Consider the following 21547-nt stretch of genomic DNA (forward strand, 5'->3'; position numbering starts at 1 on the left):
TTCTGCTGCATGTGGTACAAATGTTTGATTTTTCTCCAGAAGCAGAAGTTTGAGAGACTAATTTTAAGAGCGAGGAGGTCAGAGATAGAGTGCAGTACTCACAGGTGCAGACTTTCATTCATAGCAAATGTGTGTGTGTGTGTGTGTGTGTGTGTGTGTGTGTGTGTAGCTCCTGGAGTTGTTTGACAGCGAGGACCCGAGGGAGAGGGAGTACCTAAAGACCATCCTGCATCGCGTCTATGGAAAACTGCTGGGCCTCCGAGCCTACATCCGCAAACAGATCAACAACATCTTCCTCAGGTACAAGCTGCACCAAACCTCCACCCAACCCATGCTCATGATTTAAAAACGAATAATCAAACATCACATGACAGTCAAAAACGATGAGCAGGAAGAGGAGCAGGCTCAGAAACCACGTTTTGTGCATCTATCCTGCATAAATTATAATTATGCTACAGCCACAAAATGACCTCAGAGTTAGTACTTTAAACCAGTGTGCACCTTGTGAGAATACTTGTTAAATGCTGGCTCTCTTTGTATCTCTAATTGAGGTTATAGCCTGAGCTCCAAAGGAGCTATTGCTCTTCTGCAAGAACAAAATTGGTTTATTGGTTTGGCTCTAATTTGCCAAGCCCTTACAGGGGTTTGCATGCAGCGTTAATTCAGAAAGAAACAAAAAGATCTTTTGGATCCTGCAGCAGTTCCTTAATTGTAGTGTCTGCTTAGTATTTTTGTTGTACTAGAACTTTTAGTTTATAAAGGAGATTATTAAGAGTGAAAAACAGGACTGTTAATGTAACTAGTGTTGTAGCAAAAAGGTAAAATCTAGGTTTAATCTTTAATCAGTTGTATTCTTTCTCCTACAAACACAACATGAATGTGTTCAGCTCACTGAATGATCATCCTACATGTGTCCTAAATCACTGATTGATCAATCAGTCGTGAAGATGATTATAGAAGATTATATTGGTTCAAAATTGACAAAAAGATGTAAAACTTGGAAACTATGATTCTTACAAGTGTGATGTTGATTGTCGACACATAGAACGTACTGTGTAAACATTTAAAACATCACGTCACACATGACCTCTGACCTCTCCTTCAAGGTCGATCGATTGATCTGAAAGTCAAAGCGATAATAACGCTCTACAGAGCTATTTAAAAATATGTTTCTTATTGTCATTGCTTGTACTGACATCATATAGCTATATAGGAAATGATATGTGGTCATTCTAAACATTACACTACTTCAAGGTCAAACTTTCATAAAATGTCTTTTATCATTAAACTATGTTTTAAATTCTACTGCCTTTGTTTGTGTTGGTAACATTTGATACTGAATGATATGAGCCTTTCTTTCAAGATTCCCCAAGATGGGTTTTTAAGACAGTATAAATATAATAATCTTTAATTATAAAATGTAACTATAACAAAAACATTATTATACTCAAAATTATTTGAAGTATTTTCATGTTTTTTGTGCTGTGTCCCTCAAACCTAACTGGTTGTGCCAAAGGCTTCTTCCTGTTAAAAGGGAGTTTGTCATTCCCACTGTCACCAAGTGCTTGCTCATACTGGGTTGTCGAGGGTTTTTTTCTGTATCATTGTAGGGTCTTTACCTTACAATATAAAGTTCTTTGAGGTGACTGCTGTTGTGATTTTGTGCGATATAAGTAAAATAAAATAAAATTGAATTCAATATATTAAAATAGGTTTAACAGGGCAAATAAGAAAAGCCTGCACTTTGCTGTTCCTTTTGCTACACTACAAACTTTTTAAAGTACGTTAAAAACTATGTTAAAAGAGAACAAAGAAAAGAAAATGCAATACTTTACTTTTAAATAGTGACACTGCCCAGAGAGTGAGCTGCCTCAGTGAAGGTGCTTCTTGCTTTTCATGTTTTCCTTTTACTGAATGTAGTTTCAGCTAAAATGTGTATAAACTTCACTGGAACTGTGAATGTCACAGAGGTGTGCTTCAGACATGGTTTGAAAGGAAATTTGTGAATACTAGCAACTTTCATGCACGCTCAGGTCATTTTACAGGAAGATAAAACTGTTTATTTAATGTTTATGTAATTGCTGTTTTTAGTGTTGTTTAACTATCAGTTGTAGCTTGATTTAATAGTGCTTTTGCCTGTGTGTGTCCTGTCTCTGACCTTCAGGTTCATATATGAAACTGAGCACTTCAATGGAGTTGCGGAACTGTTGGAAATCCTCGGCAGGTCTGTCTGCAAAAGCACACGTTTATATATGCTTTGCTGCTGTGCTGCACACACACATATACTTTGTACTTGCAAGGTGTTTCTGTTTATGAGGCAGCCGGCACCAAAAACTGGTTACAAAGCACAGCCGCTGCTGCATCTGCACGACACATAAAACAATATGCATTTTTATTTTTCCTTCTTTCTTATCAAGTAAAGACAACCCAGGGTGACGGCAAGGGAAATGAGTAAAGAGGTGTGGTGGGCGATGGTGCAGAAAGGAGAGAAGCGGGAGGAGGTGGGGGTTAAAGATATAAACGAAGTATGACTCACAGGTTTGTTTAATTTCTTGCCTTCTTTTGTGAGGGAAAATATGAGGAAGACAGAAATGACGAGGCAGCGAAGAAGAAAGGCAAACTGATAAACAAACAAACGTTTCTTATGTTGATCCTCACATGTAAACAACCAGGAGCAAGAATGGACAAATCAGTGAAATGTGGATGCTGTCATTGTGAGATATAAAAAACTACTATCAACACCGTGTCTTCGTGGTAGCTGCTGAGCTGGTGGTTAGCCTAGCTTATCAGACTAGGTTAAAGAAAAAGCGATAGCCTGGCTCTGTCCAAGATGGGGAAAAAAGCCTCTTTATCAACACCTGTGGACCCATTATGGTTACATTTGATATTCTAAGCAATAATATTTAGCAATAGACTTTATTTCCTAAGGAGGCTAAGGTCAAGCAACATCTGCCCACTCTTGGGACAAAGTGTCATACAGGGGTGGCTAGCGCTCTGTTTTTGCTGTGGTCTGCTGGTGCGGACACCTTCCCCCTGTGACAGAGGCAGAGTAGACAAACTTACCGAGAAAGCCGGCTCAGTGGTTGGTTCTGAACTTGAGACAGTCCAGCAGGTGGCCATGAGAAGAATGCTCTTGAATCAGTTATGATCAACACCCACTCCATGCACTGGTAGTTATAGAGTAATAGCACAGTAGCACCAAGGTGCAAGACTGAGTGCCTCAGGAGGTCCTTTATACTAGCTCCTATAAGACTGTTCAGTGTACAATAATAATAATAATAGCAATAATAATAGTAATAATATTTTATCCACATGTTTGCATATTTGCAGATATTAGTTATAGCTGTTTTATTTATTTGTATACATCTATTTATTGCTCTGTTGTTAATTAGCTGAAGGGGTTGTAATTTTAGAATTAGCACCAAAGCAAGAGCTACTGTTAGTATTGTTGGCTAGCAACAAATAAAAATTTCCAGTCATATTGCTCATATTGCTTTCACTCAGAAACAACTAAATTTATCATCTGCAGCAGACAGAAAAATAGTTCTGGATTTAAGTAGATGGTTCCAGTAGATTAGCTTAGCTGCTTAGTAGCTTAGATGAGTACTTAGCATTATATCAATTTGCACCGATGAGGATTAGGGCCACTGAAAAAAAATTATTTGGGGGAATTCTGACCTTAATCCTCTTCTGTAGCCATGAAAGCCATTTTAAAACAGAACAGACTCCAGAGAAAAGTCTGAATTAAGTTAGCTTAATGTTTTTAGCTCATCCGGCTAAAGTACAGATGAGCTAATGTGATGGCGAGGCGCCCATCTGTCTGCAGTGCAAAAGAACGGCATCCTTGCAAACAGTCATCGCATAATGAGTCTTTACCCAAACTGTGGTGAAGTAACCTGTGAGCTGCAATGCTACTGATGTTCTGGTTTGATGCTGTCTCATAATCTAAAGCTACATAACAGCCTAGCTTTTTAGCAGGCTATGTAGCAGTAGCCTAATGATCTTATTATGCTAACAAAGGGCACTCTAGTAAGTCTAAGGCAGAGAAACCCACAAAGGCACAAGTTTAAAGTCACAGACAGGGAGTAAAAGATGCACATCAGCTTCTTGATGTCGGATAGTGAAGACTCGCTGTGAAAGTGCATCCGTGTTTTAAGTCTGTAGCCAGAGCAGATAAACAGATGTGCTAATGATAACTTAGAAATGGAAAGACTAAGACAATAAACCAAAGAAGGAATAAGCAATAAGAACGCAAACAAATCAGTATCAGAAACAATAAATATTAATTCCTCTCAGGGGAATTTTGGCTAATGGAGTCTAGCCTCTGCCTTGTGTGTTTGTCTTTCCTTGTCTGATGTTATACTTAGAAAGGAGTTAAAAAGAAGGATGTATCCAGACTGAGAGTGTTTTTTTCCTGCCATAAGAGACCAACAGTAACTTTTCGGCTTTTAACAATAGTGAGGTGATGTCGGAAACAAGTGGGGGCTTGAGGAGGTTACTCTGGAGAAAGAGGGAGGAAGGCAAGGGAGAGGACGAGTCCAAGGTGAGGGAAAAAGGAGGATGAATGGAGGGATAGATGGAGCCGGAGAGGGGACGAGTGAGTGAACAGTGAGTCAGAAGTGGAGGAAGGAGGGAGGGGAGGGAGCAGGAGAGGAGAGAGAGGTTTGTATTCATGTTGGTGGTAACAGAGGTATTTATAGCTCCTCCCACACATGGAGAGTGCGGGAGAGAGATGGGTGAGAGAGGATGCGGTGCACAGATAGAGGAGACGGGGAGGCGTTCAGAAAGAGGGTGAGAGAGGAAGCAGAGAGACAGATTAGAGGAACAGCAGGAGGGAGATATTACTGAAGGACTCCTCTGTTAAACTGACAACAGCGCTATTAGAAATGAAGACAGACGGACGGACTGATGCAGACAAACACATGAATCGCCCGTGAAAAAAACTGACAGGCGGCCCGTTTTACAGCTAAATGAGCGTCGCACTTTCCAAGTTTAGTTCCCACTCTTCTGCTGCTCATACTTTTCTCTCTGTGGGCAGCCGGTGCAGCTGTGAACAGAGCAGACCACGCGCTTGTCCAGTCACTCGGAAACGGACGCAGTACGAAAATAGAGTCTGAGAGCACAGATGAATGCACAGGCGTACACATGTGTGACTCAGAGTCACACATGTGTTTCTTTTTTGAAGCAACACACGATGCTGTCGTGTAAATAAATATCACTATTCGCACCATTCATTGGTTGAAACGTGTTCGTTAGAAAATCGCATTTGGTAACAGGTGATCGGGATGTTTTTGGACAGGTGGCCTTAAAGTTGGAGGGTTGTGGTGCTGATTTTTAAACAGGATGACTTAAGTAAAAGGCGCACACGTGCTTTTTGTCATTAAAACCCCCCCCCACATGCCCCCGAGGAACGACGGTCACTTTTAACTGTCTTCTCATCTCCTCTGTTCCAGCATCATAAACGGCTTCGCCCTGCCACTGAAGTCTGAACATAAGCAGTTCCTGGTTCGGGTCCTCATCCCGCTACACACGGCAAAGTCCCTTTCCATCTTCCACGCGCAGGTCGGTGACTATCCTACCCTCACTACCAGTTTATATTTGTGCTTTAACGTTAGACTCTTTGACAAAGCTTAGCCCTGCCGTCAGCTTCTTTTGATTTTGTGTAGCATGGGAAACAGTTTTTGACACCCATTTATGTTGATGCAACACCACGAATGCAGTCACATTTTTTGATGTCGTTTGATGCCCTAAATACATCTAAAATGAAGAGGAGAGATGCAGTATGTGTTTGAATGACTGATGTTCCTTGCAGCCGTACTTTCCTGTGTCCTCATGTGTACTTTGCTTGTATTTGTTACATTTTCAAGCTAAAATACCTGCCTTCAATCAGTTTTAGTCCATTTTAGGGGATTCTTTAGGTACTTTGTTACTGTAATATACTGGGATATTTATAATCAGAGCTATTTCTATTTAGTAGAGCTATTTTGTTATATTTTGTAACTTCTTAATATATTGTATTACTTAATTTAGTTTAGTTAGTTACTGTTCTTACTGTCTTGAAGCAAATGTGACCACATCATTTCCTCTGGGGTTAATAAAGTACTCTGATTCTGATTCTGATACTAGCAGCCCGTCGTAAAAACACATAATTTGCTCCCATTTCTTGAGCTAAATCTATGGAAACTCCCACAGACAACCCAGTTTGACATGCAAAAAATAGTATTTTTGCACCAACAAGGTGATTCCCGAAGAGTATAACTTGGGATGGCGTGTCCTTAAAAAAATTGAGGAAGTGGGTAAGTCGTGGGGAAAAGAAGAAGTGGCAGGCCTGAAAACTATTTATAGTAGATGAGCAGTGTATAAAATTCATGTCTTAAGATAAAATTAGCAAAAAAGCAAAGCCCTCGCACAGGACCTGAGAGATATAGCTATCTGTAAAACATGATGGAGGCTCTGCCGTGGTTTGGGGCTGCATTTAAGTCAGTAGTAGTGGAAAACTTGTCAAAACTGATCAAATTATGAACATAGAAAGGTTCTGTCAGATTTAGAGGCACCATGCAATATCATCTGGAAAGTGTGTGATTGAAAAAGACTTGACAGTGATCTCAAACAAACTCCCCATGCAGTGAAAAAACCTACTTGGATAGAAAAAACACAGTAATAATACATTTTATTTAATAAAGTACCTTTCAAAACACTCAAGGGCACTGTACACAGCAGAATAGAGACAAGCAACAACAAAAACAAAAATAACAATTTACAAATTTATGAGGATAAAACATAGAGCATAAACATAAATAAATAAAATAAATTAAAATAGCAGGATGGAAAAGCTTATGTGGAATAGGCTTTTGTGAACAGGTGAGTTTTGAGTCTGGCCTTAAAAAGAGGGAGGGAAGTGATGTTTCTTATCTCAGGAGGAAGGGAGTTCCAAAGTTGGGGGGCAGAGCAACAGAAAGCCCTGCGCCCCATGGTGGCTAGCCGAGGGGAAGGGACGGAAAGAGAAAGAGAGGAAGAGGATATGAGACACCGAGCAGGAATGGTGATTTGAACCAGGGAGGTATGAAGGCGAGAGATGATGGATAGCCTTGAATGTATACAAAAGTATCTTGAAATTGATGTGGTGTTTAACCGGAAGCCAATGAAGCTGCTGCAGAGCAGGGGTGATGTGGTGCATGGAAGGGGTCCTGGTGATAATACGGGCAGCAGAGTTCTGGAAAAAGAGAGTTGCAGTAATCGATCCGGGAAGTGACCAGGCTATGAACAAGAATGGCAGTGGCGTGTGGGGAGAGAAAACGACGGAGATGACTAATGAAGCACCATCAGTCGGGGATTGGCCTCCCCAGAGCCCGGACCTCAACACAGAGCAGTGTGGGATCATCTTGACAGAGAACAGAACAGATCTTTCAGTCCCCTTCAAGAAAACTGGAGAATTATTCCTGAAGATTACTTAAAGAAATTATTACGAGAAAGCTTACCTCACAGGTAAGTGTTTAAGAATCAAGGTGGTCATACCAAATATTAACTTTTAAGCTTTTTAGAATTGCACAAACTCTGTTTTTGCCTGATATACTGCATTTCTTTCTTTTTTGTGTTTGAACTGGTTTGAATAAAATAACATATAAAAAAATGAAGGGTAGCTCGAGACTTTTGCACAGTTTTATATTCATGTCTTTGTAAACCAAATCTATAAAAACAGATCTCCAGGTAGAAGCGAGCTTGTTGCTTTTATTCTTGACAGACAGTTTAATCAGCTATCCTAAACTCTACCTGTCACCATGACCAGAATCTCTTTGTAATGGTCTGATTGCACTTAAAAACAGATAAAAACAAACATCTGGCTTGAATATATGTATGAACCCAAGAAGAAGTAAGTGAGCTTAATGTGTCTAAAATTGTTCCTGGTAATACTGGTGGTTAGACATTTTAGCAATGTGTCAAACGTACCACTAGGAGGCAGGGTTGAGTCATAGATAGTGCCGCTGAGAGACGCACTCACATCTGAGTTACGTTCGTGTGTGAGTGCCTTTGATTTTTTTTGGTGTTTGTGTACGAGTATGTGTGTCTGGGTTATTATAATACTTGGTGACACAGATGGCTGCCAGTCTATTGTGTTTGTGCATGCCCGTGCATTTTATTTGTGCCATACTTTGTTTGCTTATGCAGAAGATACAGTTTGTTCCCCACAAAATGTGTGTGTGTGTCTGTGTGTATTCTGGGTCTCAGCATCACTGTGCCCTACATTTCTCCCCATCTCTCCTCTCCCTGTGGTTCACACACATAAATTATTCACACACTCACACGCACTCGGTTTGACAGGGTCACGGGAGAAGCAGGGTCTTGTGGATGGCAGTTTTGTACTCAGTAGGTGTGGCTGTTCAGGACTGACCTAGTTCTGGATGCCAATATCAAAATATGATATCACAGCAAACTGTTTAAACATCTTAGAAGATGAGCACTGAAATACATTTGAATGTATTGATATCACTGACTTAGAGTATGTGGCCCCAGTGTGGGTTCAGTAAACCTAATCATCTATTCAGCCATCCATTTTCCGAACAGCTTCTCAAGGGGCTGGGCTGGAGTCTCTCGAAACTATCATAGGGAGTGGAAGCAGGTTACACTCTGGAGGTCACCAGCCCATCGTGTGGCTAGTACAGACAGACAGATAACCACACTCTCACATTCACACCTACAGCCAGTTTAAAGTCACACATTAAACGGAGCTACACGTCTTTGGCTGTCTGATGAAAATAACACAAGTAACATCAGTAACATGTCCACATTGTCTCACACAAACATAGTATTTTCCCCATGTTTCGTTAAATGCAGATATATTTGCTTCAACATAAATTAAACACAACATTGCAAAACTATTTTTTACTTATTTGGCTGCTGCAAGCTTCTTAAAACAACAATGGATTGTGTTTCAGCAATAGATATAAATTCACTTGTGCATTGGCAAAATTATTCATGAACACAAATGGAGTTCTCTGCTCTCCTAACCCCTTACCCATTGCCACTCATTAACTGTGTCACCAGTGTTATTAAAAAGTGTGTTGGTTTTCCTGAGCGATTTATGGCTGTTATTCTTGGTTGCAGGTCCTACTGTTTGCCGCTCAGATTTTAAAAACACACATATTTTAATTTCCTAAGCATATAGTTAGGCTTTGAGCAGTTACTGTGGGTACTGAAGTGTGAGGTGTACTGAAGTGACTGAAGTGTATCATTATTATGAAAGTAATAATTTTATTTTTAGGAACCAAGCAGTCCTTCTTGGATGGTCTCATTTCTCTGGTTTCAGTATTTTTATGTCCTTTAATTCCAAAGTGTGGAAACAGTATAGAGACACTACAAAGATGATTTGGTCATAGGCTATATTTAGCTGTGATATTTGTATCCCAATACTGTATTTAAAGAGCAAAAAACTGATATGCTATAAGTTAATTCTCACATGTGCAACCAGAAAAAGTTTTAGGCCTCTTAGCTTGACATGTTCCAGCCATTGCTAACTGGACACAGGCATGTGCATGAAATAGACACGCACTACAGATTTCAATGGAATCAGGGGCAAGCAGAGCTGCTTTCAGAGACACTAGCCAACTGTGGCCAGAAGATGGCAGTAATTTAAAAGATGGTGCAAACAGGCAATGAGAGAAGCTTATGGAACAGATTGTTTGAGATGCAAGGACAGAGATAGCGCTCACTTGGGTTTTAATTAATGTCTTTTGCTAGGTTTTTTTGGGCAAGCAGGGCTTGCCTTGCATATCCTGACAGAATATCAAGTAGAGATTGCCAGAATGACTTCAGCTTCAAAAATAGAGCTTAATTTGACCTGTCACCCTGACAAATCAATATCAGTAAAATCTTTACAAAGGTCCACAGAAGTCTACTACATAATCCCTGCCTAGCAATGACCTCATGCAACCGCAAACCTTGACTTGACAGCAGAATCCAGTGTCATATTTACCCGAAGTCTCTCAAATGCCTCACTAATGCTTTAAATAGTTTGCCCACTTTATTTTAATCCTCTTCTTTTCTCCTGCTTTCTTTATATTCCAGCTTTCAACACTCCCTTTTTTAGCCGCCGCTCCCTCTTACACTGTATTTTTGTAACCATGTTGTGCCACGGGTGAAGGAATAGGAAAGTCTTGGATGAAGGGAGAGAAGAAGATGAACAAGAAAGATAGCCAGTATGGAGAAAAGGGGAGATTAGACAGAAAAATCTGCAAGAGATGAAAGCTCAGACAGTGAGGCAGACAATGATGCTGCAGTTCAACGAGGTGGCAAAGGAAGGAACAACAAAGGAGAGAACTGTCCTACAAAAAGATCTAAAAACATCATCAATAATATGACAGTATAAACCAAAAAAACTTTTAATTGAGTCACTTCGGATCTAGCTTATGATATAAAATGAACCACTAGTGTAATACTGGGAACCAGTCAAAGGACAGACGGAGGGGGAGAGACAAGAGGTCTAACCTCTATCTCACATTGCCCTTAAGGGACTTTGTGTGTGTGACATCACTCCTTCCGAAGTAAACACACGCACACACAGTCTCCGTCGCCACGGTGCCCACTCGCCACGGCAACCGGCCTGGGCGGAGGGGGCAACCGCAGAACACACATATGCAAGCACACAAATGCACACACAATCTCAGAATAATAGAGAATAATAGGAAATGATTGCCGCTAATATAAGAGGAGACAAAAGCTGATGTAGCTGCAGACACACACTCACACGTACGCGCACTCGCACACATTTGGAAAACTTGTCTTTCCGATCTTTAGCAGTGTGTAATCCTGAGGGATAAGTGCTAAATTCCCCATTGTCTCGCTGACAGCTCCAGAGAGAGAGAGAGTGCGTAGGTGTGAGTGTGACAGTTTGTGTGTGCTTAACCCCGTGTTCTCTGTCGTTACAGCTGGCCTACTGTGTGGTGCAGTTTATGGAGAAAGATGCCACAGTCACTGAATATGTAAGACTGCTTCGTCATTCGCTGTACTTATTCCAACACATTTTATAAAGATTTTCTGTTTTTTCCTAAGAACTGAAAATATGGGAGAAAATAATGCATGTGAATAATCATAGAAGCTTCAAAGCTGTATGAATCAATACTATAAGGTAAACAGTGGGTCATCTGACTATTTGTGAAGTGAGGAAAGACAGCTGTAGAGATAAACTCACAAAAAGTTATTGGATGAATTGAATTTCATTCATAAAGCACCAAAACAAAGTCGCCTCAAAGCGTTCTTGATTGTAAAGTAAAGACCTGGCAAAAATACAACCTGATATCACCGCAAAGTGTGTCCATTTCACACTTTTCCTCTCCAAAACGTGAAGGGAATACACACGCAGAAGTTGCAGTAAGTTGCAAACAATAAAAGTTGCAAACAATAAAATAATCACGGGATCAACAATCAAGTTTTAAACTGACATTATTAACACATTGACATGTAAACACATATTAGCTTAATCATTTCTGACGATTATAACTCTGGAATATACTCCATGCGTTTTTTGATTTCTTGGCTTTAAAGATATTATCTCCCCCTGCTGGTACTGCAGCTTCTGCGTGGATGTCTATTTCACATTTTGGAGAGGCAAAGCATGGACACGGTGGACCGGTGTGTCTATTACACGTTTTGCTGATACTGGGTTGAATAATACAGAGAAAACCCTAACAATCAGATGAGCCCCTATGAGCAAACACTTGGCGACAGTGGGAAGGAAAAACTCCCTTTTAAGAGGAAGGAATCATCGGTAGAGCCAGGCTCAGCGAGGGGCAGCCATATGTTGTGAATTTCCTGAAACTAAGTCATTTGATCTTTTTCTGATTTGATTTCATTATTTTGGTTTAGATATACTTCTGTTCACACTTTACAGGAAATTCAAAATGATTCTGAACAGTTAGCTGCATGCCTTTTTAGTTTTACCCCCCAAAGAAACCGGTTTAATATGTTTTTAAAAATCTTTCCTTTTTTTTGCCTTTTTAATAATAAAGAAAGTAACCCCATGTTCCCAGACTTTAGACAGATAGCAAGTAGGAGTTTTAAGCAGTATGGTTAATGTTACCCATGCAGCCAGTTCACCAAAGAACCTCTGTGAGAGTGAGAGTCAGTGAAAACTTAAAGACATTATTCTTAATGCAAAAGCCAGAGCATGGAAATGACTCATTGGAGATGGTAGAGATGGATGTCAGCCAGCTACCCTGCTGAGCTAATGGCTTCAGTGTTTATTTCTCTTAATGTGTGCTCATATTTGCTCTGCAGATCATCAGAGGGCTGCTCAAGTACTGGCCTAAAACCTGCACGCAGAAAGAGGTGAGACCGATGACGACAAAAAAGCTGTTGATGTTTCTTTCCCCCCCGACTGTTGCATCGCTGCAACTGTGTCGATTTAACTCGTCCTTCTCTATCTCTCTCTATCTGCATTTTTAAAAAATGTGCACGCACTTAGGTGATGTTCCTGGGGGAGATCGAGGAGATCCTGGATGTGATAGAGCCATCTCAGTTCATGCGGATTCAGGAGCCGCTCTTCAAGCAGATAGCAGCCTGCATCTCCAGTCCTCACTTCCAGGTAACACAGAAGTGGAAACAATAACCACAGAAGTCACTCACAGATTAAAACTGCTTTGGGTGTAGACAGGATTAAAACAAATGTGATTATAGTAATCTGATGACCTCCAGGTATTAGGCTGGAAAATCAGTTACTTCTTAGACGAAGCAGTTTAATAAAAAGAATGTTGCACAACTCTGATGAAAGAAAATCAACTCTTCTTTGTGTCCGTGTGTGTGTGTGTGTGTGTGTGTGTGTGTGTTTTAGGTAGCGGAGCGGGCTCTTTACTTCTGGAACAATGAATACATCCTCAGTCTGATTGAGGAAAACTGTCAAGTCATCCTTCCGCTGGTGTTCGCTACCCTCTACAGAGTCTCCAAGGAGCACTGGAACCAGTCAGTGGCACGCATAACCACTCCCATCATAACTTTTTGTTTGTAGCTTTTCCTCTTGGAGCTTAACCTCTGTTACAAGCAAATATAACAACTTGTCCAGTCAGAGGGTGAAAAGGGTCATCGGGGAGCACCACCGAGGAAAAAAGCAGCTTATGTGATTAAACCTTTAACGCCAAGTGTATCATATTTGATGACGTTTTGTGAATTCTTGAGATCTCTACATTATCACTGTCATGTTTCTCCCACTGAAAACGCCACATCCAGATTAACAGACTCAACCTTTGGGGATTTACTTACCTGGATGATTGAGCATGTGTCAAGACGTTCCTGAAAAACAATACCTCATTCCAGATTTTCTCCGTCCCATGTTTTGACCAATTGAACAATGCTTTACGACACAGACTGTATCAAAGATGGAAGTAACTTACAGGCCTGAAGATTGAAGCCAATGGGGGGTCTTTTGGTTACAAAAAGGTCCTGATGGGTTCACAGGCTTAGTCGTTAGCTTCAAGTCCTTGTGAATACAGCCTGATGTTCACTTTCAATTTATGGTCCCATTAGAGTCAAAAAGGAGTCTGCAGCCGTGCTGCAGCCGTGTGGCTCACACAATGATACACCAATGATACACCACGATAACCCTTCTCACTGAGATCTGCTCCTCGTTTGTAATATTCGGTTACAAACCCCCAAGATGGCAACATGTAAAATACTCAGGCCAAAGCTTTACAGCTTAAAGTAGGCAGGGGCTGGTGTCCATCTTTTATATTCAGTCTATGAGTTTAGACTGTTAGTGGCTAGTTCATTTGGGAAGATCTTTTGTCATATTTTAGGCTACAAATTAGTTGAATAATGAAAATAATTGTTGGTATGAACCCTTAAGTTAGACATAACAGAAGTCCTGTTATTCTTGTCTTCATCACACACAGTATTCAGACCCTAATGCTATACTGCCATACTACTATACAAGCTCCTGTTACTTTTCACTAGAGATAATCCTTATTAATTCAAACTTTTAGGTACACACCAAATGACTTTTTTCATATTCTCACCATCATTGAAGCATTTGATGAGCCAGATCAATAACCCATCTGTGTTTCTCCAGGACCATCGTGTCTCTGATTTACAACGTGCTGAAGACCTTCATGGAGATGAACAGCAAACTCTTTGATGACCTCACTGCCTCCTACAAAGTGGAGAAACAGAAGTGAGTGTGACTCACTGTTTTTGTGCGTGTCTTTGTGTCACTGGATACGACGGTGACAACAAGAGGAAGAAACTAAGAACTAAGTCATTTTTTAGGCGGTGTTTGTTCCATTATCCGTCACATTGTATTTCACGTTGTAAGTATGTATCGCTTAGGTCATCTTTTGGACACGGATCACATCATAATTCCAGCCTCAACCTCAAGATAGTAGATACCAGAGGAAAATAAAATCTACAGGGATAGTTCAGCAGTTTGATCATCTCTTAATGAAAAGACACGCTTTATTTGTTAAGTGCTGAAGTAAAGACTGGATGTATTTATCTAAGTTTCGCTTAGGATAGAAATTTTGGACTCTGTTATTCACGAACTAGATCTAGAATTACATATCTGTGAGAATTAGCATTTTAATAGAAGCTGAAGTTAGAGTCAGGGATGGCAGTCTGATATAAATTATAGTTAAAGGAAAAGGACTCAAACAAGGACTGCTAGCTATCAAAGGCTAATCTTCACAACACAAATGTGGAACAAACAAAGAAGATTTCTTGAAACCTAAGACAAAAAAGAGTTAACAGAGTATCTATCTCTTAACTATTGGTCAGGTTTAAGGGAACACTGAGAAAGTGCTAGCCTGCATTTTGCTACATGTAAAGCCCATTTGGATAAACCAGTAGGCTGTATGAACAATGCTTGTGACTGTGTGTTGTGTTCAGGGAAATAATAACACTGTACCCTAGCATCAGAATCTTATTCCATCTATAAAGCATGGTGATGGTAGCATCACGGTTTGTGGTCAGCTATTTGACAACATTAATTTTACTAGCAAAATGTCAGAACATCTGGAAATGTGAAGTGAATCTGTGAAAGTGTACTAAGACAAACACTAGTCAGAGAATAATAATAAAAAGATGCTTTACTTTAATTTCTTGACCTTAAAATTCCTCCTAGCCAACATATAAGACTGAATACCTAAATAACAGACCTGTACGTTAAAGTTTTAATACTGTTTTTTTCTGCCCCGAGGGCACGCCGTATATTAAAAGTAGAGGTCAATCAATTCAGTTCAATTCAATTTTATTTATACAGCGCCAAATCACAACAACAGTCGCCTCAAGGTGCTTTATATTGTAAGGCAGACCCTACAGTAGTACATGCAGAGAAAAAAAAACCAGCAATCATGTGACCCCCTATGAGCAAGCACTTTGGCGACAGTGGGAAGGAAAAACTCCCTTTTAACAGGAAGAAACCTCCAGCAGAACCAGGCTCAGGGAGGGGCGGGGCCATCTGCCGCAACCAGTTGGGGTGAGAGAAGGAAGACTTGATAAAATACATGCTGTGGAAGAGAGACAGATTATTAACAAGTATGATTCAGTGCAGAGAGGTGTTAACAGACCTCTCTGCACTGAATCATACTTGTTACTGGTGTCTCGATGGTTTAATCTAATTTGTTTAATCAAGTACTCTTTATCTACAGTCAGGACTAATATGAACACTTTATGTTGTAGGTGGTATTTTTGCAGAAATTTAGGAATTTCTGCAAAAATTGTCAACAGTGAATTTAGGAAGTTCACTGTTGACAGTTCACTGTTGACCAACTTTAAAGAACTACTATCTATGACTTTTCAGTGTGCCATGTGAGACTGCCAATAAACTTGCAGGACAAAATAAAAAAGTTTTTACTGTCTAATTTCTGCCGTTTAAACTTAATTACTTTCCTTTCTCCGCCGCCTCTCCAGGGAGCTGAAGCGAGAACGGGAGCGTGCCGAGCTCTGGCGAGGCCTGGAGGAGTACCAGGAGCGCCGGATGCAGATGCTCACGGAGGCCGCCAGGAACCAGCGCAACCTCCAGGAGCGAGGCGAGAGAGGGGACACGCTTAACCCTTCCTCCCCGCAGACAGCTCACTCCGACCAGCCCGAGCCCAAGCCGAGCGGGGCCTCTTCTGGAGCCGGGGAGAGCGCCACCTAGGTGTCACTCCATTAGATCAAATGGGGGGAAGGGGAGGGTTATGGGACAGGGAGAAAGCAGGAAGATGACGGTAAAAGTGTTGGGAGACAGAAAGAGGTACAAAACAAGTCCACTGTTTTTTTTTCTCTGTTGTCTTGTGTCACGGAGGTGGTCGCTTTTTGTAAAAACGCGCAAACTCGGTGATCCAAGGTAAACGCTGTACCTTCTTTCTAACAGATTTGTGTGAAACTGGTTCACTTTTTTGCTGTACACACATTATGTTGCAGACCAGAAGATAAATACTGTCCGAGTGCAGACTGTCATTTAAATTCGTGGAAACGGCAGATCGGTGCCCTGAAATCGGTAGCTGGCCTGCTTCAAATCTGCCTCAAAACGAGAGATATAACATCTCTTTTGGTGCAACACTTACCACGTTTAACACATTTCTAACTCGCCTAAGCGAGCACTAGTCTGCGCCGTGGCCTCGCATTTATCTTTTGGTCAGAGATGCTGATTTCATGAGTGGATAGCACAATACATCAATAAACAAAAGAAGCAATTTCACACAAAAGTCCCAAAACTATTGCCGAACCCACGAACCGCCACATAGACGCGGGCGCAGGTACATTTTTACTGTAAATATCAGAGGACAGAGCTACAGAGAGTTTATCCAGGTTAAACAATTCACACGCCAACAGCTGATTCATGCACCTGAATATTACTTTAAATCACAATGTCACACACACACACACGCACACACACACACAGACATACACGGCTGATTCTGGCGTTAACTCCTCTCCCAGTCTGCCGGGTTCCACCAAAGGATGAGCCTGAAGTCCCTAATAACCGCTGATGAAGATGATGATATAAGTACAATAATGTTCCTTCTTCTTACTTGTTACTCTACTACTACTACTCTACTCTACTCTAAGTACTACTGATGATGATAATGTTTTTATATATATACATATGTCTCTGGATATTTCTGTAGTGTATTATGGGAGAAACACTAGTGTAGCAGATATCATAAAGGGGAAGGTCCACTCGAATTCTGAATTCACATCACGTGTTAAATGTATGAGGCTGTAATGTGAGTGCTGAAATTCAGCAGAATTCCCCTTTAGCAGACCTTAAAAGGGGGAGGAATGAACTGGATTGGCATGGGTGGATTTGCTTTCATTCATTACTTGTGGTGTGGTGGATTTAAAAAACAAACAAACAAAGAAATCCCCAAACATTCCACGTTTAAAGCTCGTGAATCATTTTTTTAAAGGTGCCGTGTGGAGTTTTGTCCTAAACACAAATGATTTTATGTCTTACTCATCATGAATGTACTTTGTCTGTTTGGGAGGCCTGGTGAATTTACATTTTTAACATCTGCGTTTGCTAGCTAAAACAAGCTACATATGCTAGGTTTAGCTTCTGTGATGATACCCACTGGTTTGTGAAGTCCTGTTTTGAAGTTTTGAAGGTTATTGGCTAATGATAGCAACCTTTGTTAGCAAGGTGCATACACTGAATGGGAACTGCCAATTAGTTCACATTGTTAGTAGCAAAGCCTCAATCCACGCATCCATCCATGACTGATGGCTAATTAATCCTCGACGTGTTGGTCATCGTGTCTGCGAATAATGGTGTTGCCACGACTCGGTACTTGCCGCAGTATTTTCCTAAATGATAGGCGTCGCCATTCAGACAGAACCTCCACATTAGCGCTGGTTCGGTCAGAATCGTAAATAAAGAAATCACTGAATGTTTATTTATTCCAGAAGGTCTTATCTTTTAAATACTGTTGCAACACCTCCCTCTGTTTAATCTGTAAATCTGTGTCAATAAAATGGTTGTGAAAACTGACGCGATCGCCACAAAAAGTAACCAAGCGCAACTTGATGCGGTACGACGCCACTTTTGTCATTCACGAGGCCGAGAATATTGAGCATACATGGGCCTTTAGGAGATGCCCGGGAGGCATCCTGGTCACAAACCACCTGAACTGACTTCTTTTCTGTGTGGTGAAGTGGCAGCTTTAGTCTGAGCGCCTCCTGGATGATCGAGCTTCTTAACCGAGCTCTAAGAGGGCACACCAACCCCACAAATGCTTTCCACGTGGGTGTAGTTCACTGGGTCAGATTAGCAGACAGCTAGGTTGGGTTCCACCCTTAATAAATATTTCAACAGGAGAGCTTCAAGTGGTCATTTGAGGAGCTGCGGTTTTGGGCACATTTACTTCACTTTCCAGCATTTTCTGGCACAAATTCTACATTTCGCCGCTCTCTGCTGCCACTTAATGTTGGATCAGTAGAACAGCATGAAATCAAGGCCGTATTGTGAATGTGTTGCTTACACACAAACAAAACTTGGATCCAGTCATAAAAACATGCTTTATCTATCATCTCTTATTGGTTGAAAGTTCCACACCTTACCTTTAATTTTAATTTGGCACCAAATGATGATATTTTTTTTTGGTGTGTACGTGTGTCTATTCTCTAATTTAGAACCTCATCACAGAGGATTACATTTAAACGAATCCAAGCAGACTCATAAAGCCCACCCAACACAGGAGAATGAATGAAACCCACCGCATGTGCGTCAAATCAAAAGAAAAACACCGCAATCCAGTTGGATTTCTGAACCTGGAACGTCTGCAGGTTCAAGCAGACCTAAAGCTGCTAGATGGTGACCATGATGAGGAAGCTTTTTTTTTTGATGTGAACCAACAAAAAATCTGTTTATTCTTGTCTGATCATTATGATAGAGTGATGGGATACAAGAGAGGGAGGAAAAAAAACTGAAAAAAAATTATTTTAGCAATATTTTCATTCTTTCAGGATAATCTGTGTTCTTTAGGGGGTGACGACAGGAAGTGGGTGTCACACTGAAACGTTTACCTCCCACTCTTGTTTTTACTCCTGTTGCGTCCTTGATATTCACATTGTCTTAAAGGTACCTTCTGTGTAGATTTATTTGATGAGAAATGATTTTGCTTTGTAAATTATGTTGTTAATTTTATTGGTTTTTGTATAATCTTGTTTTTTGTGGAAAACTGAGTCTGATGCTATTTATTTTCTATTTGATCAGGAAATGTAACCTTATTTGACGGTCAGGTTGTGTGTGTGTGCGTGTGTGTGCGCGCGCATGTGTTTGCGTGCGTGGGTGCTTGAGTGTGTATCCAGTGAGTGATTCGGCGAGCAGGAGACATGCGTAGACAGAGCGACAGAGAACGGGAGAAAGCAGTCGTCTCTTTGCTTCTTTTTCTCTCTCTCGCCTTCTCTCCTTCCTGTGGGACAGGGTTTGAATCCGAATGTATCGTGAAACAAAACTGATTGTTCTTTTTTTTTTACGCTTGACACGCAGAGCTACCTGTCGGCTGCTTCAAACCAAACTTTCAAAAAACCCCGCAGAATCGTTTTTTTCCTAGAGGCTCACTTAAAAACTTGTCTGAATCAGCAATGTTTCGAAATCGTTTCCAGCTTCGTACCAAACGGGTTTGTTTCAAACTTTGGCGAAGCGGCTTTGCGTTTTATTTCCTTTCTTTTTTATACAGACCTTACAACTTCTGTCACCTTTGACGCCAAAAACCAAATTTTGTCACAATTTAGCACAAAGCTCTGGTACTCATTGTGCGACTGTTTGAAAGCTACTGTCACATAAAGGCGCCTGAGTTATAACAACAGGACAACTGAACACCACTGAAGTCTATGGGTAACGCTAGAAGCGGGCAACTACAGATAAGTTATTGGTGCTGGTTTCATTAATTAGACTTTTTTCTTTGATTGTATTTTGCAAAAAGAGTGCAAAAATCCAAAGTCCAATTTTCGTCGTCAACCTCAATCGCCTAAAACTCCAAAAACAAGTGGAACATTTTCTTTCTTAAATCCTATAATTTACTCCACGTCGCCACCTGGCTGACAACGAGAGACCCTTCCATTTTTGGGATTTCAAACATTGTCTTGATTCAGGCAGGTGACACTCAGAAACACAATCGAACAGAGACAAAACTTGACCTCGCTGTCACTAAACTTGGTTTGCTTCATGATTTTTTTTTGTCTTGGGTTGCTTACTCACAAACCCTCTTGATTGTTGTTGTTGGGATGACCCCAGCTCCCACTGTTCAAGAATTCTCCATAATAATGATTAATACTAATATTCCTCGATTATAGCATTCTGCCATCCAATCAGGAGCTGCTCCAGAACAGGAAGTGAGAGAGGAGAGAGTGTTTGTAGAGAGCTCTGGTGTCGCCTCACAGACAGCCATCAAGCACTGCTTTCATGGACGCTCGCATTTCCTCTCTGTGGCCGTTTTCAGGAGGCCAGATTTTAACAAATGCTTTAAGTCAGAGGGGCGATGTGGGTGGATCCGATGAAAGACAGACAGTAAAGACAAAAAAAAGAAAACAGAGGAGGGGGAAGATAGAGGAAAGAAAAGACATAGACACGATAGAATGGCAATAAGTCAGAGCAACAGAATGAGAATATAACGTTACCGAAACCTACTACTGCATTACGTAGCAATTTCACTGAATTTCTAGATTTGCACTGTCTGCCCAATGGTCTGTTTGTTGTGTTGAAGAAAAAAAAAACAAGAGAAAATGATAAAGATGATGCAGACGAAGAAGATGTATATTTTGGGGACCAACACAGTGGTGGGGGGGTTTGAATGTAGAGTGGCTTACTACTGTATGTATCATTACAGGGAAGTGTAGAATGGAGAAAAAAATATAATGTGCTAAAAACTAAAACTTCACTTTGAGAAAACACTCTGGAGTCTGTGTCTTTTTTGTGTCGCCTAATTCCTATCAATGATTCTTCCATTTCCAGACATGATTGCGATACTTATCAGTACTGTAATATAAACTGGGAGTCAAATCAAGAGTACCCGTACCTGGTGTTAAAGATGGAATTAGCTTCTGAGGCTGTGCTGTAAACCTGCTCTCCTTTGCAACATTTTTAGCATTATCTGCTACATTTTGCATGAGTTCTTGAATCTCTAATCACAAGTATAATCCAAAATTCTCTTCATGGGAAGATAACAATTTACCATGCAAAAACACCATCTACACCATCGACTATGCCACAATACATGTAACTTCTAACCCTGATAAAAAAAAAAGGAAAGGGAAAAAAAGCTAGCTGGTAGCTTGCTAGCCTAAGTGTCACCTTGTGTGCTGATGATGTATCCTAATAATACTGGCTAAAAATTGGTTTAAGGTCCTTCCCCTCAGTGTTGCCAACTTAGCGACGTTGTCGCGATATTTAGCGAGTTTTCAGACCCCTTTAGCGACTTTTTTTTCTAAAAAGCGACTCGCGACAAATCTGGCGACTTTTTCTGGTGTTATTGGAGACTTACGACGACTTTTTGACGCGAAAGCACGTATGACTCTTACTCAACAAGCAGCGGGTGCTGCCGTGGGCAACTCACCCGTGCCAAAGCGCTCACAGGCAGCGGGT

At 40.8% G+C, this 21547-nt stretch overlaps 1 protein-coding gene across 1 annotated transcript in view; it reads left to right on the forward strand.

Annotated features, from left to right (window-relative positions):
- ppp2r5b (protein phosphatase 2, regulatory subunit B', beta) overlaps positions 1-20854 on the forward strand; it is a 50164-nt gene extending 29310 nt beyond the window's left edge. The window contains exons 5-13 of the mRNA XM_003452401.5: positions 170-300; positions 2165-2224; positions 5454-5562; positions 10923-10976; positions 12271-12321; positions 12458-12577; positions 12824-12951; positions 14054-14155; positions 15889-20854. Coding sequence (XP_003452449.1) covers positions 170-300; positions 2165-2224; positions 5454-5562; positions 10923-10976; positions 12271-12321; positions 12458-12577; positions 12824-12951; positions 14054-14155; positions 15889-16117 — 984 coding nt within the window. The 3' untranslated portion in view covers positions 16118-20854. The remainder of the gene's footprint in view (positions 1-169; positions 301-2164; positions 2225-5453; positions 5563-10922; positions 10977-12270; positions 12322-12457; positions 12578-12823; positions 12952-14053; positions 14156-15888) is intronic.
- The last annotated feature ends 693 nt before the right edge of the window (positions 20855-21547 follow it).

The sequence above is a fragment of the Oreochromis niloticus genome, linkage group LG3 (genome assembly GCF_001858045.2).
Source record: "Oreochromis niloticus isolate F11D_XX linkage group LG3, O_niloticus_UMD_NMBU, whole genome shotgun sequence".
Taxonomy (NCBI): Eukaryota; Metazoa; Chordata; class Actinopteri; order Cichliformes; family Cichlidae; genus Oreochromis; species Oreochromis niloticus.